Raw genomic sequence first — 23,790 nt, 5'->3', positions numbered from 1 at the left:
GCTTTATCTGTCAATTTGAAATACAAATCCTTTATTGGCTGATAGGATTCATGCCAAGGTAAGACCAAATGAGATAATGGGTGCAAAAACCGTTTTGGAAATTATCAAACCCATCCAAAGGCACATATGGTTACGGTCATCCCAGGCTTACAAAGTCCTACCCCTATGAGCCAGTCTCACTTCTCATTTTCCTTGAGCACTTAATCAGGCTTGACCACCATGCCATAGAGTTTGTTGGCTCTGGTGGCTGGCAAACTTTTTCTGCGGAGGGCCAGGTAGTAAATACTGTAGGTTTTGCTGGCCATACAGTCTTTGTGGTAACCAGTTAACTCTGCCACTGTAGCACAAAGCAGCCGCAGGACAAGCATGGCTATGTTTCAATAAAACTTTATTTATGGCATCCGGTGCATGAGCAGGAGTTTGCTCACCTCTGCTCTCCACCATTGGGCGGTCTCTCCTGCTTAGAATACACAGCTCCCATCTCCCCTGGTGCCATCGCCCATGGCGGTGTCCTCATTCTCCACTCTCCTACCATAGGAGATCTCCGACATTTTCATTCCCAATTGGAGGAAGGCATATACAGGTTTGTACCGGATGCTGCCTTTCTTCTGAATGATACTCTTGCCGAGAGCCATGTACTTCCTGTGTTTCCTCACACCCCTGGTCCTCACTCTCACTTAATGGACATGTTGTGCAAGTGGGCAAAGGCTTCATCGCTTCATTGGAGTTGTGCTTACTGTCTTTCTGTCTCCCATGAGGAGGCAACAAGCTGGCTGAGGAAGGGATGCCCGTGGGCAGCAGGGCTCACGCACTGGCTCGGGGACTGACTCCCAAACCCCAGCCCCGTGGCCCCGAAGCCTCAGATTCCTGTCGTCGCCAAGCTGCAAATTACCACATGCCACGGGCCTCTGCAGCTGCTGGCTGACAAATCCACTACTACAAGGACCATGGAGGTGCCTTCACAGCCTGTGCGGCTGCATTTGGATCTAATTATATGCTGCCTTTTATTGTTTAATTATTATTGCACATGTGTTAATCCCATCTTCCCAATGAGATGCTCCCTGGAGGGAGACAGACCTGATGTCTGATGATGGTGCTTCTGTCCTACCCCTTGCAAGACTCCGCAGAGCTCCGAGGTGACCTCCAAGGAGGAGGCAAGGAGAAGGTGGAGTAGGCTGGGTGGCGCCCAGCCCAGGGCCCCGCCACGGGCTGCAGTCAGGCCCAGGACATGTCCCGCTGACCGGCACCCCGAGAGGCTGATGCCAAGGCAGGGCCGCAAGGGCCGCGGGCTTCGGCTGGCTGGCCAGCCCCGTGGCTCAGCTCTTTACGGCTTCCTGGTAGGAACCAGTGCAACACCGTCATGACCGACGGCCTCCGGCAAGTCACTTCCCCTCTCGGGGCCTCAGTTTCCTCATCTGTGAAATCACGAAGTGAGACCCCTTTGCAGCTCTACGAGTTTACATCGGAGGGTGGCTTCTTTTGTCACTGCTTCCTCTTCTATTTCGGAGAGCTGGGGGGTGGGGGCCCCTCGGAGGGCGGCTGGGTTTGCCCGAAATGCAGTGGTAATGACTGTTGTGAGACGGTATAAGAACGCGTCTCACCTCTACAGCCTTACTTATCTCACCACTGGCCACTTGCTTTCTCTCTCGTCTGTAAGTCACCGTGTGAGCCAAACTCAAGTAGCTTTACACCTTCCTAACTCACACAACCCAAGGAAACAAAACAAAAACAATCCCGGAAGCCATTTACCATGAGTCTTTGCCACACTTCCTCTTTCTCAGCTCTTAGCAAATCTGCCCGCAGCCACTCTCTTGCCCCTTGGAAACCAACCTCAGGCCTATGTCGGGAGAGGGGAGAGCCTCGGCGAGGCCTTCCTGCATGAGAAGGACATCTGTGGACACCTCGCACCTACCCTGCTGCCCAACAGCGGCACGGGCCCCACACACCTGATGTTTCTGTTAAGCCTGTCCTGAATAGGAACCTCAGAGGAAAGGGGCAGACACCCCTCTGCCTGGGATGGGAACGCCCTGCCCAAAGCCCAGACCACATTCAAGGCTCATTGGTCCCTTGGTGACAGCCTCAACCAAATGGGAAAGAGGAAGCCACACAGGGTCTCACCACAGGGCCCCCTTCCAGGTCGCAGATGGTCCGTGTTCTGGAATGATTGTCCCAGCCTCACCCTGGGCAGTGAAGGGGTTGATTCCCCCAGATCCTTCCATGGAGCTGTCCAATGTCCCAGAAGTAAAAGGATTGGAAACTCCTGAACTGTGTCCTCCAGTAGGTTATTCCCATCAGAAGAAGGAAGGGGCGGGCTTCATCACGGAGCCAATCCCTACAAGCAGAGCCATGCAGAATTTGAGCTGCTCTGGGGAGGGCGGGGGAGGTAGAGGAGCAGGAAATAAAAAGGGGGTGGGACTTGAGAAACTGGAAAGAGACTAAAGTCCCCAAAGACAAAACTGTAGAGCAGATGGTCAACGCAGACAGTCAGTCAACAGTAACTGATTGAGTTGCCCATGGGGTGGGGAGTGTGAAAGGCACCTTGGGACATGAAAGCGGCCGGCCACGGCCCCCGTCCTGGGGAGCGCACAGGCTATCCGCGGAGGGAAGACAGAGATGCGCGCACCGTGAACACCAGACAGCAGGCGCCGTCCGCGCAGAGCCTCGGCGCTTCTGGGCAGCCAGATCAGCTCCGCGTGTGCGCACGTGATGAAGGCCGTGCCAGCGGGCTCCCCGGGCGGCCGGCGTGTCCTGGAGCCCGTGCACAGTGCCCCTCACTGAGGTGGCCGTCTCAGTCTACGAGCAGGGGCAGGTCCTCCGGGGTGAGTCAGGACCAGAGAACATCAGCTCCCTGCGGGCCTTGGAGCCGCAGTGACCTGGGTTCAAGCCCTGCGGCGCCTCGTTATAATAGCAAAAATCGCCAACAGGCCAGGGTTTCGCAGTCACGGTCTCATTTCATCTTTGCCATAACTCGGTGAGGGCGGTGTGCTATCACCCAGAGCCCCTGCTCCTCACCGCCAGACCACACCACCCTGCACGGCTGGCGTGCCCTCAGTTGTCTGTGCACGTGGGCAAGTCAGCGTCCCTGAGACTGGGATTTCCGTCTGAGAAACGCAGGTAACGAGGCCTTCTCTACACACTTGTCGCGGGGATGAAATGAGATTGCACATCTGGAAGCGCTTAGCACAACGCACGCTTAGAGTAAGCGCTCGAGAAACAGCAGCTAGCGAACCATCATCGTAACCGTCGTCAGCGGCAGCGGTCATCGGTCTGGCAGGGCAGAGGAAAGGTTGGGCGGTGGGGCTGACTCAACGTGGGAGTCCTCTTGCCTTAACCTTGATCTCCTGACAGGCCCTTCAGCCAAAGCCAGGTTGTGACTCTGTGTGTCCTAAGCACTTTTGTCTTCAGTGCTATGGGCCCCTCTTCCACCATTAAAAAAAACAAAGATTGGAAATTTTATTTTTTGATAGCACTGATATCAAGAAAAACATATTATTATTATATAGAAAACAAAGGATTTCTTCCTCCTGATTTTAAAAGAAATCAAAACACTTTCGTGGGCCCTTAAAGTATCGCGGGTCCCTCTGGCACCATAGGCCACCGTGTCTCGTGAATAAGTCAGCAGTGCTTTCAACGCCGGAGTCCCAGGCAGGGTGACCTGGAACTGAGAGTTTTCTTGGGATGCAGGACCTTCGGTGCTACAATCAGGACAGTCCCGGGCAAACCAGCATATTTGGTTACCTTGGTCCCAGGGACCCCTCGCAGGCCTAGATGGACTCCCTCCCTCTCTTTTCCTCGCCACTGTGGGCCCCAGGGACACTATTGCTCTTCTGCCCTCTGGAACGCTGCACGTGTACTCTGCCCTACAGGTCTTCCTGACACTCCCCCCACACCCCTGCCTGGCCACCCCTGCCTGGCCGTGGCCTGGACACAGTGGCCTGGCTGCCTCTGCCAATCAGCCCACATCCCTGCAGCTTGATAACAGAAGGCAAGCTCCCTGAGGACAGGGACTGCCCTGTTCACTGATGTAGCTCCTCGGACAGTGCCTGGCAGACAGGAAGGGCTCATTAAACATTCGCCCAATCAACTGAATAAACACAAAGAAGTAATAAGACACACACGTGCACATACACACGTGTGCACACACACACGCACACAAATCCCCAAACAAATACGGGAAGATTCAAAGGTTCCAGAATTGCATAAGGCTCCTATATCCTAGTCCACGGCATCTACTGACTTGTGAGACAATAACTGGGAATCAGAGGAGACCCCCGTAGATGATGCAACCCCCTTCCATCTCTACTCTCCCCTGCCATGGGCCTTCCTGAAGCCCCCTTTTCAGCTCAGAGGTCTCAAGTGTGAATCCAGGCAGAAGGGGGCGACACCCATTCTACTTCAACGGCCACGGGAGTTTTCCCTTGGGGCATTTTCTCATGCCTTTGGGGTTCCTAGGGCAAGAGAAGGTCTTTCTCCAGGTTAGTTTTCCTCACTGGATTTCCATCTAGGTCCCTGTCCCCTCACCCAGCCTCACCTAGGTCAGCCTCCTTTCCGTCTCCCTGCTTCCTTAGTTTGGCTCCAAAGCCAGCGACTGTACCTTTTCCATCCCTGCATTCCCAGACCACCCAGAAGCAGAGAGCTGTGGAGTGAGACAGGGGTGATCCAGAGCACTAAGCAGTGAATCAGGGATGATGGTGGGCAGGGACTGAGTGGGTCTCACTACCCCGTCCCAGACTCCGGTCTCTCTGAAGGCTGGACCCTGCTTTTTCAGAACCAATTTAAACAAGATTCCACTTATCATATGTCTGACAAAGGACCGCTATCCAGGACATATAAAGAACCCCAACAAGCCAACAACAACATAGAAAAAAAACAATTTAAAAAAAAATGGACAAAAGACTTGAATAGGCATTCTCCAAAGATATACAGATGGCCAGTAAGAACATGAAAAGATGTATCAACATCACTAATCATTAGGGAAATGCAAATCAAAACCAAAACGAGATGCCATCTCGTGCTTATTTAGGATGGCCATTATCAAAAACACAGAACATACAAAGCGCTGGCAAGATTGTGGAGAAATCAGAAGCCTGTGCATTGCTGGTGGGAATGCAAAATGCTGAAGCCGCCTGGGAAACAGCATGGCAACTCCTCAAAAAATTAAACACAAAGAATCACCATATTATCCAGCAAGGCCGCTTTTGGGCATACACCTGAAAGAGATGAGAATAAAACTTAAACAGGTGTTTGGACACTCATGTCACAGCGGCACTGTTCACACTAACCAAAAGGCAGAAGCCACCCACCGATGCACACACAGGTAGATGAACAAAATGTGCTGTAGACACCCAATGCAATATTATTCATCCATAAAAAAGAAGGAAATTCTGGCACATGCTACAACGTGGATGAACCCTGGAGACATTATGCTCAGCGAAATAAGCCAGTCACATAAAGACAAATACCGTATGATTCTAGTTACGTGAGGTTCCCAGAGCAGTCAGATCTACAGAGATGGAACGTAGAATGGCGGCTGCCAGGGGCGCTGGGGGGAGGCAAACGGGGGGCTTCCGTCTACTGGGGACAGAGTTTCAGCCGGAGAAGATGGAAAGTTCTGGAGATGGACGGTGGTGGTGGCTGCACAACATTGTGAATGTGCTTCATGCCACGGAACGGCACACGTAAAAATGGTTAAGGTGGTAAATTTTACGTAGCGTATATTTTATCACAATTAAAAAAAAAAAAGAGGATTCCAAGGGCAGAGGAGCCTGGAGGCCTTGTAACCGGCCTGTTTCATCTGGTTCCCATATAGTTGGGAGCGTCCCTTACTTTCTATATTCCAAGCAAGTGAGGAGGCGATCCCACTTCCAAGCACGTAGGCCCCATCATCCTCCAGGGGCCAGGCTCTCTTCCTGGCCACAGGCCACTCTCCTGCGTGCACTAACAAAGGGCAGGACACTAGGGCTGATCCAAACACAGGAGCTCTGCAGCGAGGGGAGGGTCGTAGAGCTTCCCAGAGAAGCTCTCTAGAGAGGCGCTCAGGCACACAGAAGCCTGGGTTTAGAGATCTGAAGGAGTCTCGGGCCGAAAAGGCCCAAGCACCCCCATTCTGAAGCAGCCGGAGTTGTCAGGTGACCCAAGTAGCGGGGACTCCCCAACCTGCCTCAGATGCTCTCCCTCCAACCCATCATGGCTGGCCACGGTCAAGGAGCCATGTCCGGCTTTCCAACTTTATACACCCCTAGGGAAGTGGATGTGTCAGCAAGAGGAAGATTTGGGGAAACACGTCTGTGTTTCTGTGTCTTCTTTCTTCTGCAGGCCCCAGAGGCATGGTATAGTCCCGAAGTCATCACGCTGGGCGCTGGGTATTGACTCGCCTTCAGAGCCGTCCACGGCCACCTCCAAACTGCTTCCTCTCTCTCACACAGGGGACCTCCCTGCACAAGAACACCCTGAAAAAGGGCTCCTCAGCTCCGTGGACCATCCCATGGGCTCTGAGAGCACAGAGTCAAAGCCAGCAGAATCATGGGCCATGCCGGGGGCGGGGGGTGGCTTTAGGAGCCCGGCTCGTGTGTTGTAACTGCAGGCCCTCTCCTGGGCCGCACAGGACGTGGGCACCCTGGCTGCAGGGGCACCGTCTCCTACTACGTCCGGGCTCCAGCTCGCTGGAGCTCCTTCAAGTACAGGGCATTCGATGCCGTCAAAGATTCGGATAATTCAGAGGTGGAGAGCGGCACGTGGGAGCCAGTACCCAGCGCCCAGCACGCCTGCATGGCCCACCCTTACTACAAGGGGTGGGGTGGCTGGGGACTCCAGGACACCAGTGTGCACTGGCCCGAGGGAAGGAGGGCAGTCCCTCTCGGCTTCCTCTAACTGGAGACCCCACCTATGCCCTCAGCTTGGCAAGCCGGCTGGTGCTGGGTGCTGGGGCCTCTTCACCAGCCCACACGTGTCTCTTGTCACTGTGCTGCCCGCCTGGCTAACCCCACCCCACATCGATGTTGGGGACTAATCTGTGATACCGAAACGTGTCTTAGGTGATTATTAAGTGACTCTGAGTCTTCTCAAGTGTGTGTCCTCTCACTGTGTCATGCAGCCTATGGGACAGGGATGTTCGGTTTCCTCCCCCTCCTGAATGGCCAGGCAAAGAGCACCATCCTCAGAAGCTCCAAGATGGGTGCTGCTGACATGGGGTTGCATCAGTAGGCACCTTTGGGCCTCACTGCTGGGGCTTCAAGTAGGAAAACTCTAGAAAGAGCTTTAGGAGAAGCGGCAGAGCTTAGGGGCTAGGAGTTCTGGCATTAGACTTGGGCCTGAATCCTGGATCTGCCCCTTAGTACTGCATGACCCCTTTGGTACCTCAGTTTCCCCACTGTCAGATGGAAAGCACAGATGGTTGTTGCGAGGATCAACTGAGCCTGCGCACGGAAAGCACCTGCCACCACATCGGGGCCCAATAATTCACTGTCGCTGTTATACATTCTAGCCATTTGCCAGGAGACCCCCTCCTGGTCTTTATACCCCAGTCATGAACCCCATATCCCCATGTCAAAATTCATCACCCATCTCCGTGTCTTTTATTATCCCAAGCTGGGGAGTTCTCCTTGGGGTCCCACAACCAAAAGTTGGGCCCTCCTTTAGCGCTTATTCTTCACTGGAGGGCCAAGTCACCCATTGTACAGAAGGAGAAAGTAAGGACTTGAGCGGTGAGCCTGCTTCCTGAGGTCACACACAGTGAAGGCTTGTGGCTTGGGTTCCCAGGCCCAGCACCGATTCACCTGCCCACATCACCTGAGCCAACAGAGGATACTCGAACTACCAGGACTGCCAAACCAAGGTCTCCACTTGCTTAGAATTAGACTGGGAAGTTAAATGAGAAGTATGTTGGTTCTTCCCCCTGAACCTGCCTCTCTCCACAGCTGAAAGGCAGAGAGAAGAAACCCATCACAGAAGGCTCTCCCGCCTCCTCACATGGGCCCCTGGGCGCCAACCCTCCCCCTCCCAGGCCCCACATGAGGAAGGACCACACCAACTCCTGCCAGCAGGTGCCAGGGCCCGGTTGCTTAGTGACCCAGCCCTGCCTGCCCTCATCCTCCAGGGCAAACAGCTGAGCAATCACAGATGGGTTGGAGAGGCCGCTCTATGTTTGGAAAGTTGTCCTTGCATTTTCTGCTCACTCAGTGAGATTTTTCTTCTCACAGTTACTGGAAAAATCCATCGATTCCACATCCAGAATCTGAGCAAGCTTCCCTTGAAAACAGTCTGGGAGATCAGCTTTCACATACCGTGCCCTAAAGCGTTTGTGCATGGGCCTTCCGGGGAGCCCCTGCTGCCTCTTCGGGCTCTCTTATTTAGAAGGAAGATCCAAGCCCACCCCTCCTTACCAAACGTGCATCAAGCACCTACCACGTGCCGAGGACACAATGATGACCAAGATGTGGTCCTTTGTCCAGGAAATTACAGCCCATCAAAAGGAGGGATAGAAAAGATATGCTGGTGTTTGGGGGGCACAGAGAAGTGGGCACAATGGGAAATGATCTCTAGACGCCCTAGATCCACCAGCTTCCACATTCTCCTCACGAACCCACACCTCCCCTGCGTGCGTGAATGTAGAGATTAGCCCCGCCTACCGCCTCGCCTGGTGTTCCAGCCAGTGGAGACCTGCCTCTCATTCCCCACTGCAAGGTCAGAGCCCTGCAGACCGGCTCCCGCCTGCCATCCACATCACGGTGCGGGGGACCATTCTACACCACTCTTCCCACTGGGGGACCGCCAGGCGATGAGAAGGACACTGAGGGGCTCACGAACTGGAGGTTGATGCAATGGTGATAGCGGAGTATGGTGAGCCAGATTTCCCAAGACCAGAGCAGGAAGAATTGACCTGGATTTCAGGGAACTAGCTGAATGAGAACCCCCGCTGCCTACGGGGTGTGAACAGAGTTTGAGATGGGTGGCTGGAGCTCATTTGGAGCTTTTCAAACTCGAGTCTCACCCAAAGCGCCAAGTGTGTAGTGGGAGGAGCACGTGTCTTGGAGTGGGACGAATGAGGGGTGGGGGCCTCCCCCTTGGCTAGCCCTCTTTCACATACGACCTCATGGAAGGTGCCAATCTTTTGGCTTGACAACAACTGAAATTCTGCCTGTGTGGTCTGTCGGGACCAGTTGGCGCTGGGCTGCTGCCCTCCCTACACTCACAGTGCCCCGTGGAGCAGGGATCCAAGCAGCTGGAATCGCGTTGTATGGCACCCCGGGCAAGGAAGGGCTGAAAAATGAATTGGAGGAGGATGGCGGGAATGAGTACAGCTTCCCCTCCCCTGCCTGTGCTGGATTCCCTGCAGGCTTGCTTGGAAACAGGGGAATGGCTGCAATGACTCCTGGCAGTCTGCTCCACCTCGGGGAGTATACGCCTTTCAGAGGTCAAGGTAATCTCCCACGCCCCTCCCAGGGGCTGCCGCAGCCCCATCACTGCCAGTCTGCTGCCAGCCTGCCCTCACCACCTCCTAGGCTATTCATGCCCAAACCCCTTGATCCTGGGAGCCGGCCCCTCCAGCTCCCGGTCCCGGGAGCGGCTGCCACATCCTGGTGAAAGTCATGTGTCACGTGCAGAGTGTCTTCCACCTGGCCGTCCCTCCGCCCAGCGGCCCCCACCCATCCAGACACTTCATGGATGAGGAGGGGAGGAACTAGGGTCTGTTGCACAACATCGGTCTGTAAGTGCAGAGACTGAGTTTTATCTGTCCTTGTCCTCCTTACCCCTGGCGCTCAGTGCTGAAAGTTAAAAACACAATGGTTTGACTGAGGCCAGGTATTGCAGGGTTTGGGAGGCTATATAAAGAACCAGAGTCAAGTGTGGGCTTCACTCTGGAAGCAAGGAGGAGACTCGGAAGGCTTCGTGATACCAGATGATATGCCCCTGGCAGTCATAAGCAGGGTGTACAAAAGGGGAAGAAACGGGACGGAAAGCAGTTGGGTGACTTCCAGGAGTATACAGGTGAGAGGTGATGGTCACCCAACACAGGGCAGGGGACAGAAAGGAGAGGTTTGGCATCTGCAGCACTGGAGGCAGAACCCACAGTGACGGAGTGGACAAAAGGGAGGAGGGGGAGATGCCGGGGTTTCAAAGGTAGGTGACTGCGAGGGTGAGGCAGAGATACCAAGAGAAATCAGTTATGGGCAGAACTATGAGTTGTTTCCGGATATATTAAATTTTAGCTGTCCAAGGGCATGGGAGCCCCCCAAAAGGCTACAGAATATTTGGTTCTAGACCCAGGAAGAGAGATAGATGGGGGACATAGGCTGGAGAGTGTTAAGCTAAGCTAAGCTGGGGTGGAGCGGGAGAAGAGAAGAGAGGACAGCACCGCCGACAGAAGCCACAGGCCCAGTGACCCAGAGTTTTCTGTCCCTACAGCTCCCTTTGTCCTCCTGGGCCTGAAAGTCAATGCTCCTGATTCTTGGCAAAGTTATCCTGTCCTCTTTCCTCAGGGAATATATGCCAGGCCAGGCCTGGGTCCCCACTTTCTTTTACAGGTAGACTGAAGAGGAAACCAAGGCCCTTAATGAGGACAGGTCTGGGTCCTTCATACAGAAGGATCCCAAAGCCAGAAAGTACACAGGTGTGGGTTACCTGATGAGTCGAGAGTGGAAGACAGAAGGGAACCCAGGCTCCTGGGCACCCAGCCTGAGCCCAGTGGGGCCACCCTTCCAAACTCGGGCTGGAAGCTGGATCTAGAGTCCAACCCGACACTGTGAACTAAGAGCTGGAATTTGATGCTAGTGTGTAATCTTTCTTCCTTTCTCCTTAACTGCCTGGATGGATGGATGTGGCAGGTGCCCCAAATTGTAACTGGAATTGCTCTACAGGGAAAAGCCAGCTGAGGCAGAGTAAATGGTCTCAACTTGCGAAGAAGGAAGGGTGGGCCAGAGGGGAGGCATCTGGACACAGAGGTGAGGATGTCTTGAGTCCCAAGGAGTCGTAGAGGAGGGGCCTCCGGGGTCAGTCATGTAGGCCCTCTTCCTGCCCCCACGCCGGGGAAGCCCTTACAACTTACAGCTTGGTCGTCAATACCTAAACTCCATGAGAAGGTGGTGAGAAGGGTCTGCTCCCGTGCAAAGAGGCGAGGGACTCTTGGGGAAGAAAATGAGGACAGGCTCCTCCCACAGGTGCTGTCGTGGGAAGGACAATGAAGGTCCCAGCCCGGAGGGATGAAGAGACTTGGCCACAGCTCCTCAGTTACGAGCTGCAGCGGGGATGACAAGCCAGGACTTGGCTCATGGGTCTGTGCTGTTTCCACTACAGCACGTGCCGGTCACGACGGCAAAAGGCTGCCACTGCAGCAGCCTTGTTCGGCAGGTGGCAGGTCGTAGGGAGAACAATGGGGCCCCAGGGGCCCCGAGGCCTCGGTTCTGTCGCTACTTAGCTGTGTGGCCAGGGACAGATCCTTGTACCTTCTGGCTTCAATTTCCAGCCTAAGAACCTCTCTGGACTCTGATAAATGCCGTCTCGTATTTCAACGGAAGTTACTAAATATTTCCTAAATAGGTGGTTCCTAGACTTCAATAAATAGGCTCATCACCCGGAGGAAGGCAGGTTTGAGGGTGGTCCTACTTCCAAAGATTCATGACCCAGTAAGTCTGAGGTGGGGCCCCCGAATCTCCACTTTCAAAACCTGATCCAAAGGGCGCTCCGAGGCAGGGGGCTGGACCACCTGGGAGCAGCACTGGGGGCTTCCGATGCTCCAGAGGAGTGGAGAAGCGCTGAGTAAGGAGAAGCATCTGTCCTCAAGGAGCTGCCAGTGTAGCAGGGGGAGACAGGAGCTCATCCCGGGAACGGCATATCCGTGGCGACAGATGAAGGAGAGGTACAAGACTGGAGAGACAGCTATGGCCCGTCCCCAAGAAAGTATGAGCAGAACTTCCAAAGGCGGTTGCGCAGAGAAGGTGGGAGGAAGGGTGCGTGCAGAGACAGCTGAATGCTCACCACAGCCTCTTCCTCTGCCACCTGGGCTCACAGCTGTACTTCATTTCCCAACCTCCCTCGTGGTCAGGTGCGGCCATGTGACTGAGTTCTGGCCAATGGCGTGTGGGTGTAAGAAACACACCATTTCCGGGCCTGGCCCACAAAAAATCTGCATGTGTTATCCTGAGCCCCCACCTGCCAATGCAACTTGACTTAAAGTGGGGGGGGGGGGGGGGGCGGGGCGGGAATAAACTGCTCTTGTGTTCCATGACTGAAAAACAGGGGCCGTTAGAACCTTTAGTCTCTCCTGATGATACAGGATGCCGGAGAGAAGACATGGCAACTAAACCTAACCAGCGCTTGGACAGAACTCTGCTTGTGAAACCAGTGCTTGGTGCTGCATTGCAGCTGAAGGGGATGTGACTTGCGGTCTTAGAAGGCTTTCCATCTTCACGGAGAAAAGCAACGCCGGGAAGGACCAGAGAAGGCAAATGGCAAAGAACTCCACGGGAGGAGGATACAGCCTACGGACTAAAAGGAGGGCTATCCTGGGGCTGGGCCGGCATGAAACATCTTTTGAGGTTCGCCTTGGTCTGTGCAGGCTTCTGAGATAGCACCTAAAACAATGGTTCTGAAGATTCTTATTTTTATTTCTATTGCTCACATTTGGAACACATTTATTTTTAGTATTCTTTTCTCTTATGCCAAGAAGGGCAGGGGCAGGGGCTGTGTCTGCTGCTGGCAGAGCCATGGGTATTTCCCTGACTGGTCATCAGGGTTGGCTGACGTCCCCGGAGTGCCACAGAGGCCCCGTCCAGGAAGGGAGTGACGGAGGAGAGGAGGTGTGAGGAGATGAGACCGAATGCAGGAACAGAACCAGAGGGGCTTCTACTCCGACCTCTGTGAGCCCCTTCCTCTGTGCATCTGCCTTGAATGTTTCAAGGATCAGTGGTGTCAACCCAGACCAGAGAAAACCTGAGGGTGCAAGTGGAGGAGGATGGGAGTGTGTCCCACGTGGGCTTCAGGACATTTAACCATCGACAGAGTCAACCCTCTGCTCTCCATAGCCACAAAGAAAACACACAACAAGCAGGATTTTAGGATAGACACCAAAAAGAACTTGTACATGATTAAAGTTGCAAGATTTTGGAACTGATGGCAGGGAACTCCCTGCCAGTTCAATGCACAGTCAATGTCCCCTTGGCTAGTGTGCCTTATGGGACGGAGCCTGAGGTTGTTTGGGTCTTTCCATTTTGTAGGAGGCTCTGAGAGGACAAGGACCCAAGACTGTCCTGGCCCATTCACTGAGTGAAGAGGATGAAGCATAGCACCTGACAAGGAGTCCAAGAAGGGTGTTAGTCCTGGCCCCACCTGGTCACACCTGTGGCCTCGTGAAGTCCTCCCATCCCTCTGGGCCTCAGTTTCTCCATCTGTAAAGTGGGGCACCACACCAGATGGATCCCTTTCAGTTCTGACACTCTGCAAGAAGTAGGCTCCGTGTGTTTTCGGAGCAGCCACCCCGACGTATGGGGTGGCCCCAGTGTCCTCGGGTCCCGGAGCCTGCTGAACACGCAAGGAGAGTTCAGAGGCCAAACCCTAAACTGCCGCCACCCGTGGGCATTTGGAAACCTGGCGGGTGGAAGCCGGCCCCACTTCCAGGGTCAGACCCCAGACAGGAATAAAGAAGCAGATGGCAGGGATGGCCAGAGGGTCTGCCTTCACTGTCACCGGCCCTGCACCGTCACATGCTGCCTTTTGTAGGACTAATGCAGAAAAATCTCAGGGTCAGGAGGCAAGAGATGTAGGTTCTAACCCTGGGTCCATCAAAAACTTGCTGCATGACCTTGGACAGGCCCCCACCCCTCTAGGCTGCAGAATGGTAGACTGGGGTGGCAGGGTGCACCTTGCCAGGCACACAGGTGGGTGCTCCCTGAAGCCTCCAGGAGCCTCATTTGGACACAGAAAACCCAAGGAAATGCAACCTAACTGTGCTCAGGCAAGGGGGACACTCCCCGGACAGCACGGCCTCACCTCCTGAAGCTGCCCAGTGGCCCTGTCTCTCAGAGACACAGCTCCCCAGGCAGCTGCCATTTTCTGCAAGAGCCCAGGGCTCGGTCCCCTTTCTCTGCTGCAATCTACCTTCAGGTGCCTCCTTTCTGTGAAAGGGGAGGCTTTCCTCACTCCCCAATCTCCCACCAAAGGGGCTGGAGACAGGGACTCCTTGGAGGCTGGGCTAGTGACAACTCCCAGGTGGTGGCACCAGGAACAGCAGCGAGGCTGCCCCATGGCTTGGTCCCAGCCAGGCTCGGGCCAGCAGCAGATACAGGTTGTTCTGACAAGGCTATTTATAGCCGCTGTCTTTACCTTGCCTGAATGGGGGCCCTAGTCTCTCAGCCACCAGGAAACACACAAACACTTTCCGTGGAGACAGGAAAGAGAAATCCCCTTAGGCGCTCAGAGGCGATCTCTGAGTCAGGAAAAAAGCATCATCGTTGGGGGTTAGAATGAGGTCGTGATTTGACAGATCTCTTTGAAATCTCTTTCCAAGAAGCAGGTTGAAGACAGAGCTAAAAATGTGATTAAAGGCAGAACAACACTTCGAAGGCTGAAAGAAGGAAACATTTGGATGAAGCTTCCTCAGTTCCTGAGTCAGTCACACGCCTCTTGACAGACGGCTCCCTTTACAGCCGGCAGGGCCACCCCAGGTCTCGCTGCCAGGCAGAGGGTGCCCTGTCCCTCCCCGGAGGGGACTGCACTGAAGGCAAGTCCAGGCTGAGGAGCCCTGCCCTTGGGTCACAGATCTCATACAGTGGCTCGGCAGGGGTGAGGCTAGGGGGTGGGGGTGCCTACCACCCCTTCCTTTTGGAAGCGCTTCTCCTTATCACCCTGTCCGGGGCTCACCCAGGAGTTTCTTAGAAGGGACTCCTGCCCCCCCGAGGGCTTCTGTGCTTGGGCAAAATGAGGCAGGGAGATATGCAGAGGCGTCATGATAGGGAATGGATTTAAGAACTAGACAGAGTAAAGAAAGAGCTGATGTGGGCGCCAAACCAAAGTATTTTCAGGACTGATGCTGGGAAGGAGTGTTGGGAGGCAGGGAGGAGGACAGGAGGCTGTTTGGGCCAACGACCAAGTCACCCACCACCCCCAACCCCACCCCAGCATATTTCCGTGTATGGTATTTCTATCTCTCCCAAGAAATACCAGAAACGGCTACCTCCTTCATTTGTCAAGTAAAAGAAACCTCAGCTTTGCAGTGCGTCTTCCTCCACCCAATCATGCAAAAAGCCCACCTTCTGGGACCAAGAGCTTACAGCCTGGCTGGCAGTAAGCACAGCAGCTAAACTTTGTTTTAAAAACAGGAACCATTTCCTTCCCAGGCAGCAGCAAAACTCGCTCGAGCAATGGTTGTACCTCAGTTGCATATCAGAGTTACCTGGGGAGCTTTTCAAAATCCTGATGCCCAGGCTGTACCCCAAGCCAATTAAGTCAGACTCTCCAGTTGTGGGCAGGTACCCACATTTTCTAAAGCTCCCCAGTATGTGGCTAAGGTTGAGAGCCACCAGTCTTAAAGACCCTAGACGGCTGGAGTACCTTCGGGGTGGGGGTTGGGGGGCAGTCCACACAATGAGGCAAGAACCCTAAGGAGAGAGCAGGACACCTCCCGTCTGCAACCACACTGTTCTGCATGAGCCCTATCTACAGCTCTACCTGCTCCCGCCCCCAGCCCTCCAGAAACATCCCTGCTCTCCAGCCTCATAAAGGGGTGCCCCAGAAAGCAGGTGCTGGTTCCAGGGGCCTGTTTTAGTTGATTCCTTCGAACATTAAAATCAAAACCTTTCCTTTGGTTCTTGGGTACCCTCTCACAATTGAAAGGTCCAGTACATTCGTGTGATGTCAGAACCCAGCAAATGCAGGACCTACAGGCAAGATGAATTATTCACAAAGGAGGCCCCAGAGTCAGGCCTGGGGAAGTTTTTCGTGAATCTATCCATGTAAGACTGCTAAATTAATGATGAGCCTGCACACACCTGTGCAATTTAACGGCTCACTTCGGTCTACAAACAGTCTCTTTTAGGTAACCTCTCCAAAGGCTTGGCTTGGATCCCTCTCATCTAAATAACATAACAAATAAACAGAGCTCTGCCACCACTCCCACCAAGTATGTGGCAGATAAGTGATCTGTGGCAACTGGGAGGGTGTGGCCAGGGGCCTCAGGCATGCTGGGTGTCCAGAGTTGCTACAAGAAGCACTAGGACCCCATTAGGAAACACATACACTCGCCCTTGAGGTTACCCCAAGCAAGCCAGTAAGTTAAAACGGTCATAGGACAATGACGTAGAAGAGAAATTATAGTTTGCTTCTAAAAACTTGACGCACTTCTGCAAAGTTGCTAAAACTGTGTTTTAAGATGGTTCCTGGCTACCCACAATACGGAAGTTTCAACCTATGAATGTTTATCCTACCGGGTGCCATCCACTTTCCATCTAGAGCTTCAAAGCTCAGGTTTGGGGAGTTAAATGAAAAAAAAAAAAAAAAAAAAAAAAAAGTAGTTGCCCCGTCACCCTCCCCAGGCACAGGTAAGCAGGCTGCCAGACCCTGAGCCAGGCGCTGTCCCCAAGTCATAGAGAGCCATTTTGAAAAGGTCCAGGGACAGGAAATACTGAAAAGGGCAGTAAAAAGAGAACAGTGCTTGCTGGTGGTCCCCGAAGGGCTCCAGATCCAACCCTAGGTCGGCTCAGCAGACAAATTCACGAGGGTCCCCAGGGCAACCGGCCACCGGCAGTGGTAACACATGGCTTTGCCTGTCGGCCAGGATGCAGGTTTCCCTTCCAGACCCGAGGTTATTCCCCCCCGCCCCCCCCCCCCCGTGAACCGCTCTTGCATTCGATCATCAGGTTTACCTTCGGAGTTTGTTTGGTCTGCACATTTCTGAAGAAGGTGGTCTTGGCAGTGAAGAAGCAATCCTCCAGTTCCTCCTCCAGGCTGCAGTACCCACTACTCATGCTGCTGTCCACCGTCATCTAGCCCGGAGCCCCGCGAGGCAGCGGGCGCGTGTGACCGGCCGGGCTCACGCGGCGGCCGAGGTTGGGGTCGGGGTCGGGGGGGGGGGGTCCCCGCCCCGGGCCCCGCGGGGCGCGAGCTCCCAGCCCCGCCGGCGGGTGGGCGGTCACGGGGCCAGGCGCAGCCGGAGCCGGCCGCCTGGGCTCTCAGCCCGGGCCCGAGCGGCTGGGGCGGCGGCGTAACCTGCGCGCTTCCCCGCGCGCCGCCGGCGCTGCAAGCTCCGGGGTGGGACGTGGGCGCCCGCCTCGCGCGCTGCGCTCGCCGGCTCACTCGGCATCTGCGGTTTCGTCCCCTCCGCCCCGCGCGCGGAGTGCCATCTCGACACCTCCTCCCCCTGCCCGCGCCTTTCCTGCCGCTCGCCCTGCGCGCGGAGAAGTCGGAAGCCACTTCCTCTCGCAAGGTTCCCCAAAGCCCTGCTCTGCTGTCGCGGCGCCCCTCCCCCGCCCGCGCTCCCCCCCACCCCCACCCCACCCCGCGCCTCCCGCCTCACTGGGTGGCGCTGGATCCCGGGGCCAGGTGGACCCGGGGCACCAGAGGTCAGGTCAAGGATGCGGGGAAGGAACAGACCAGGACGCACCCGAGGGAGACACTTCCCTAGGTCTTTTCTTCATCCTTCTGGAGACAGCTCATTCTCATCACCCATGATGGCTCATGTTCACGGAGTAGAATGTGCTATAGGGTCGTCAGCGTCTCTCCTCCCCCCCCCCCCCCCCCCCCCCCCCCCGTCCACCTCCTCATCCCACTCTCACAGCCCCCATTCACTGGGCGAAGGAGCCGGGTCAATCAGAGTGGTTAGAGAAGTAACCAGAGAAGAAGAAAATCAATATCTGTTCTGTCTGCAGAAGCAGCAATATTTTAACTTGGAGACGCCAGAAGAAACTGCAGGGGCCCCACAAACATATGCAAATCATATGCAAAGTTATGGCAACCTGGAGAGCAAGCCTCCCCTTCCACCCACACACGCAGAACTTGGCCCTCAGGAAGACTCAGGATATCAAAGGAGTCTGCAGCCACCACCCAGGTTATTTGTGCACTTTCCTGACACTCTGGCAAGAGGGGTCTTTGCCAGTTCTTGTCATTCCCATCAGAGATGGCCCACGTTGCGGCGCCTGGGTGGCTCGGTCCCTTAAATGTCAGACTTCCGGTCATGATCTCATGGTTCCTGACTTCCAGCCCAGCATCTGACAGTGCGCAGTCTGCTTGGGATTCTCTCTCTCTCTCTCCCTCTCTCTGTCCCTCCCCTTCCCTCTCTCTCTCTCTCCCAAAATAAATAATAAACTTTGAAAATATATATATATTAAAAAAAATAGATGGCCGTGTACATTTCCCCATGAGACTAGATGAAGGGGACATCTTCCTTGACTAGGACTTAACCCCAAAGCAATTAGGGCAACACCCCCATTATGCCTCAGACCATGTCTGTACAGCAATAGTTCGAAGTACCATTGCTTGAATAACTCCTACATGTGCCAGGCCATTTACATGCAGTCTGCCATTTAACTTGCCCAACAGCCTTGAGGCAGAGATTATTATTCCCATTTTATGGATGAGGAAACTGAGGTTCAGAGTCACACAAGTAGGATATTTGTGCTGGTCCTCAGACCCGGGCCTATGCAACTCTAGGGCCCACGCTCTTAGCCGTTGTGATCTACAGCCTCTCAGCAGAAATGGGACTGTTCTGGTGTGTGTCTTGCCCTCTTTCTGTATAATGCGGCCTGGAGTCCCAGGAAAGGAAAACAAAGCCTTCAGAGCCTGGAATGCTGGGGGCACCGTGCTGATGGAGTCTGATGGCCTGTGGACCCCAGAGCACCCTGAGAGTGGCTGCGAGGAGTTAACAGGATGCTCTGCAGGTAGGTTCACCTGGCTCTCCCTGCAGTTCGGAAACAGCCAGTCCCAGGGAAGCACACCGGCTGGAGGGATAGACTCAGCCCCCAGATACCAAGCTGCCAACTCCTTTTTCAGCTCTCGTTATTTTTATGAGGAGTCCTCTCCCTCCCCCACCTTAGCCAAATCTGTCAGTGCTCAGGAGGGTTTCACACTGCAGCCCAATCTGGCTCCATCGTCCCACACAGTCTTCTTCCCAGAAGCCTGTGAGTGCCTGGCAGGTCCAAACATGAGATAGCCGAGAGCTGGCACCCCCGGCCGGCCGCCTTGGGCTCAGGAGAAGGGTCAATACCCGTAACTGCCACCCTTAACAGGGAGATAATAAGTGCAAGCAAGCAGCTGGGGATGGGGGCTCGAGTGAGCTACAAGGTGTTTTGGGGAAAGAGCTGACATTTAATAGGGTTGAAGGTAGGTTCTGGCATTATCTGGAACAATCTTTTCTTCAACTGAGTATTTTATTTTTATTTTTTTAATGTATTTATTTTTGAGAGAGCACGAGTTGGGGAGGGGCAGAGGGGGCGGGGGATAGAGGATCCGAAGCAGACTCAGCACTGACAGCAGAGAGCCTGATACAGGGCTTAAACTCACAAACCGTGAGATCACGACCCGAGCCAAAGGTGGACATTCAAATGACTGAGCCACCCAGGTGGCCCTTCAACTGAGTATTTTAGAGGCTTTTTACTTACTTATTTTTGTTGGAAGGAAGATTCCCCAGAGACAGCGGTTCAGGCAAAGGAATCTGGTATTGGCCTCACCAGTGCCTCCAGGTCCAATGCCAGAATGAGGAACGCTGCAGAGAGGGGGGCTCTGCGTGATCCGTGGGCCATCAGCAGCCTACCTGCTTTGTCCAGCCAGCAAAGAAACACGCTTTTCTTTATGAAAGGAACCTTCTTGCTCAGTGGGAATCCAGTCCTTAAGAAAACACAAGCCCCAGGTTCTTTGGGGGCCGCACTGTGTCCTGGGAGTCACGCAGAGACCTCTGGAAAGCAACTGCAATGCTACACATTCAAAATGCGCGATCTTAAGACACAGCTAGTAACAGCCTCTTTAAACGTCAAGCCAAAGTACCCCAGGAGTCGGCATGAGTCTCCCCTTGTGAGCGACGCACTAGCTGCCAGACGTGCTTAGGAAAAGTCCGAAGTGATTTCGTGTTCTTTTAGGGTGCTATTCTCTGCTGTTCCAAATATTAAGAAAAACTGGTGTCTGAATAAGGCTTCTCAAAGCCTTTTTACCATTCATTACTTGGGCGGCTCTAGAATCTTGAAAGCAGGTATCAGACCCATTTTATAGACAGGAAAGTGAGGGAAGTAGCATGTTCCATCACAGCTCATACCTCCAAAGTCTCCTACCTCCTAGTTAGTATCTTCCTCCACCCTGCTCCACCTGTCAGTGACTCTAGGCCTGGAAGAGACTCATGAGTAAAGAAGCCAGCAACACAGAGACTGTGTTGTTGAGGACCCTGGGACTTCCTTCTGAAAGCTGCAAAGATCAAATATAATAGAATAAATTGGCCAGCCTCCAGGAGGAAAAATCTAGACTGAAGCTCCAGGGACCCTTAGAAAGGAAGACTGGATTCCTTTCAGTGTCTAATGACCCTGTCAGCACCTCTTCCCTGTGAATAACCAACAGCGGTGACAACCTGACCAGAGGAGGCGAAGGGGGCAGGGGAATGGAAGAGCCCGAGCAGTGGCTTTTTAAGTCTCTGGGGTGAACACACAAAGGACAGGAACTGGCTGCTCTTGTCTCTGGACCCAGAAAGAGGGGTCTGGACCTTAGGTTGCAGGCTCTGGAGCCTTAAATCCACGGCATCGTGCTGGGGTTCAGAAAGGCCAAAGTGAAATGGTGAAATGGGTGACTTTCCTGCCTCAAAGTGTCAGATGATGAAAGACACTATTTTAAGCTTTCTTCCTTTCTCAGATGTGCTCCTGGCATGTGCCCAGATCCCCCTCATTGGAGCCACTGCGTGGCTCTGTGTGTTCCAGAAAAGCTGGATCACAAGACTGGAAGTCAGGAGCTCTGTGCTACCCCAGCTCAACTCCAGCTTGGTATGGCATCTGGAGCAGCTTTGGACCTCAGGATTCTTCATCTGTCCCGCTGAAGGGTGTCGGGGTAGAGATCGGATCTGGGGCCTTATGACCTGCCGACATATTCAGAGACTTCAAACCAGGGTCAGGTACCTGCCACCCGACCCCTGAGACATATTTTGAAATTATTATTAGCCAGTATGTGCAGGCACTGTGCCGCTAACTGTATGTGCATCATTTCATTTAGTCCCTACAACAAACTGATGAGGAAGCTACACTTATTATCTCTATTTCCAGAGAGGAAAAGGAGGTTCAGGCAGGTTAAGTAATTTGCACATAATCATACGTGCTAATTAATGGCGAAGCCAAACCCACCCGGCTTGTCTGACTTCAGAATCAAGGCCTGGGACACCCTGTAGTAGTATAAGGTGTTTACCCTTGTGATTGCTCTCGTAATAGCCATCCTGCCCGAAATCATAGCCCATCACAAGCCAGGAACTACTTTCCCAGTCCGCCTCTGCCCCCATCTTCCCTTTAGCTTGTTGAGGTTTCTCAGGGCCCAGCCACTGACCGTCTTCTCTTCCTACCTCTGCTCCCATAAGCCTGTATTCTCCCTGGAAGCTTAGTCTCACCTGTGCCAATGGTGCCAACTATCCCTCACAGACTCGTGTCTCAGAATTCTCACCCTCCCAGGCAGCTCCCCGTGGCAAGATGCAACAGCTCACGGAATACCCAGCCCTTCCCTTGGAGCCTCACTGGCGATGGGCCCCAAATTGAGCTTATTATTCCCCGCCTCCCCCTCCACCTGCTCCTTCACATTTCCTAGCTCAATGAATACCATAATGTAGATTATTGCAAAGCCTTCCAGTAGTTTCCTTTGTTTCCATCTCTGCCGTCTCCAAACTTCCCGTACCCTTATCTCCAAGGTCACCGTTCTTTTTTTTTTTTTAAATATTTATTTATTTATTTATTTATTTATAAACTTTTTAAAACTTTTATTTATTCTTGAGAGAGAGAGACAAAGAGAGAGAGGGAGTAGGGGAGGGGCAGAGAGAGAAGGAGACACGGAATCCGAAGCAGGCTTCAGGCTCTGAGCTGTCTGCACAGAGCCCATGCAGGGCTCAAACTCACGAGCTGCAAAATGATGACCTAAGCAGAAGCCAGACACTTAACCAACTGAGCCACCTCGGAGCCCCTATTGTTTATATATTTTGGAAAGAAAAAGCATGAGCAGTGGTGAGGCAGAGAGAGGGAGACAGAGAATCCCAAGCGGGTTCTGCACTATCAGGACAGACCCCTACATGGGGCCTGATCCCATGAACCGTGAGACCATAACCTGAGCCAAAGAGTTGGACACCTAACTGACTGAGCCACCCAGGTGTCTCCAAAGTCACCCTTCTATACGAAGGTCTAATCATGACTGTTCTATCACAAAACCTTTTATTCAAATTTCAACTAATAGTTATTGAATAACTATTACTATAGTATACTAGACTATACTATACTATCACTGTACTATAATTATTACTATGCTATAATTATTATTATGTGTTGAGCTCTAATTGCTGATTCTTTCATCCATTCATTTAAGAAATATTTACTGGGCAGGGGCACCTGGGTGGCTCAGTTGGTTAAGCGTTAGCCTTTGGCTCAGGTCATTGTGGGTTTGAGCCCCGAGTCAGGCTCTCTGCTATCAATATGGAGCCTGCTTTAGATCCTCTGTCCCCCTCTCTCTCTGCCCCTCCCCCCACCTCTGTCTCTGTCTCTGTCTGTCTCTCACTCTCTCTCTCTCAAAAATTAATAAACTTAAAAGAAAAAGGAATATTTACTGGGTACCTTCTACATGGCAAGTACCAGACCAGGAGTTGAGATTCAGGCCTGGATTAGACATAGCCTCTGCCTTGTCACCATGCACAGTCTAGTAGAACAACATGAAAGAAGAAGTTATATTAGAGTTATCAAGCTCTTATACATTTCATATTCTCACTTGATCGGCACAACCCTGCGAGGAAGTATTTTGCAGAGGAATAAACTGAGGCTCAGCGTGCTTAGTTTGCCCTAGTCACAGAGCAAGTAAATGGTAGAATCTGATTTACAGTCCAGACCCTCTGTATCTGACAATTTTCCATTACAATTGTCCTTCCTCCAACGACTCTCACTCCCCACTGCCTACAATAATGTTCCAAACTGCACCCTCCAAGTCGGTCCTTCAAGGCCCTTCACAGCACATGCCCAGCAGGCAGTTCATACCCATCTCCAGCTAGCATAGAGCATCCCTCATTGCAGCTGCACAAGATTTGATTCATGCTCCCAGCGGCTTCCCTGCCCTCTTGTGGTTTGTTCTGCTGCTTTCTCTGCCTGTCAAAATCTTATGTCCTCCCCTCTTCCTGACACATATTTACCGGTAACGACCAGACCTCCCACACCTCCCCCATGCTTTTCAGAAGCAGCCTTTCCCAGATGCCCTCTCTGGCTTGAATCTTAAGAATGCCATCCTCCATCCTGAGAGTAGCATTTTACAGTATTAAACCAGCCGTGCAGAGCAGAGAGCTCTATTTCTCCTCAGGCGACTTCCTGTCATAAAAGGTAAGTGGCTACATACCATTTAGGTTAGACTCGCAGGAGATTCACTGTCTCGCGGGTTCTAGCCCACACAGCACTTCTGTTGCTTGGCTGACAGCTTTGATAGGGCCCTTGCATTTAAAAACACTGGACACAGTTAAGGCAGGGATACCAAGAGGCACAGGTCCTGAAGAGCTCATGTCAGGTCCGAGTCAGACACAGGGAGTCTACCTTCTAGTTGTCCTCCTTTGATGAGACTAGAAAATCACAAAAGGTGTTTCTGATCAACAACCCTGCCCCCCACCTG

The 23,790-nt window shown here is 53.3% G+C and overlaps 1 protein-coding gene across 1 annotated transcript in view; it reads right to left on the bottom strand.

The window, feature by feature from the left end:
* Nucleotides 1-17,368, bottom strand: part of LOC102963911 (ras association domain-containing protein 5) — a 28,807-nt gene extending 11,439 nt beyond the window's left edge. The window contains exon 1 of the mRNA XM_042975466.1: nucleotides 16,854-17,368. Within this exon, the coding sequence (XP_042831400.1) occupies nucleotides 16,854-16,973 (120 nt within the window). The 5' untranslated portion in view covers nucleotides 16,974-17,368. The remainder of the gene's footprint in view (nucleotides 1-16,853) is intronic.
* Between the last annotated feature and the right edge of the window lie 6,422 nt (nucleotides 17,369-23,790).

The sequence above is a fragment of the Panthera tigris genome, chromosome F3 (genome assembly GCF_018350195.1).
Source record: "Panthera tigris isolate Pti1 chromosome F3, P.tigris_Pti1_mat1.1, whole genome shotgun sequence".
Classification (NCBI taxonomy): Eukaryota; Metazoa; Chordata; class Mammalia; order Carnivora; family Felidae; genus Panthera; species Panthera tigris.
The sequence above is the reverse complement of the archived record's forward strand: the minus strand, read 5'-3'. Positions and strand labels throughout refer to the sequence as shown.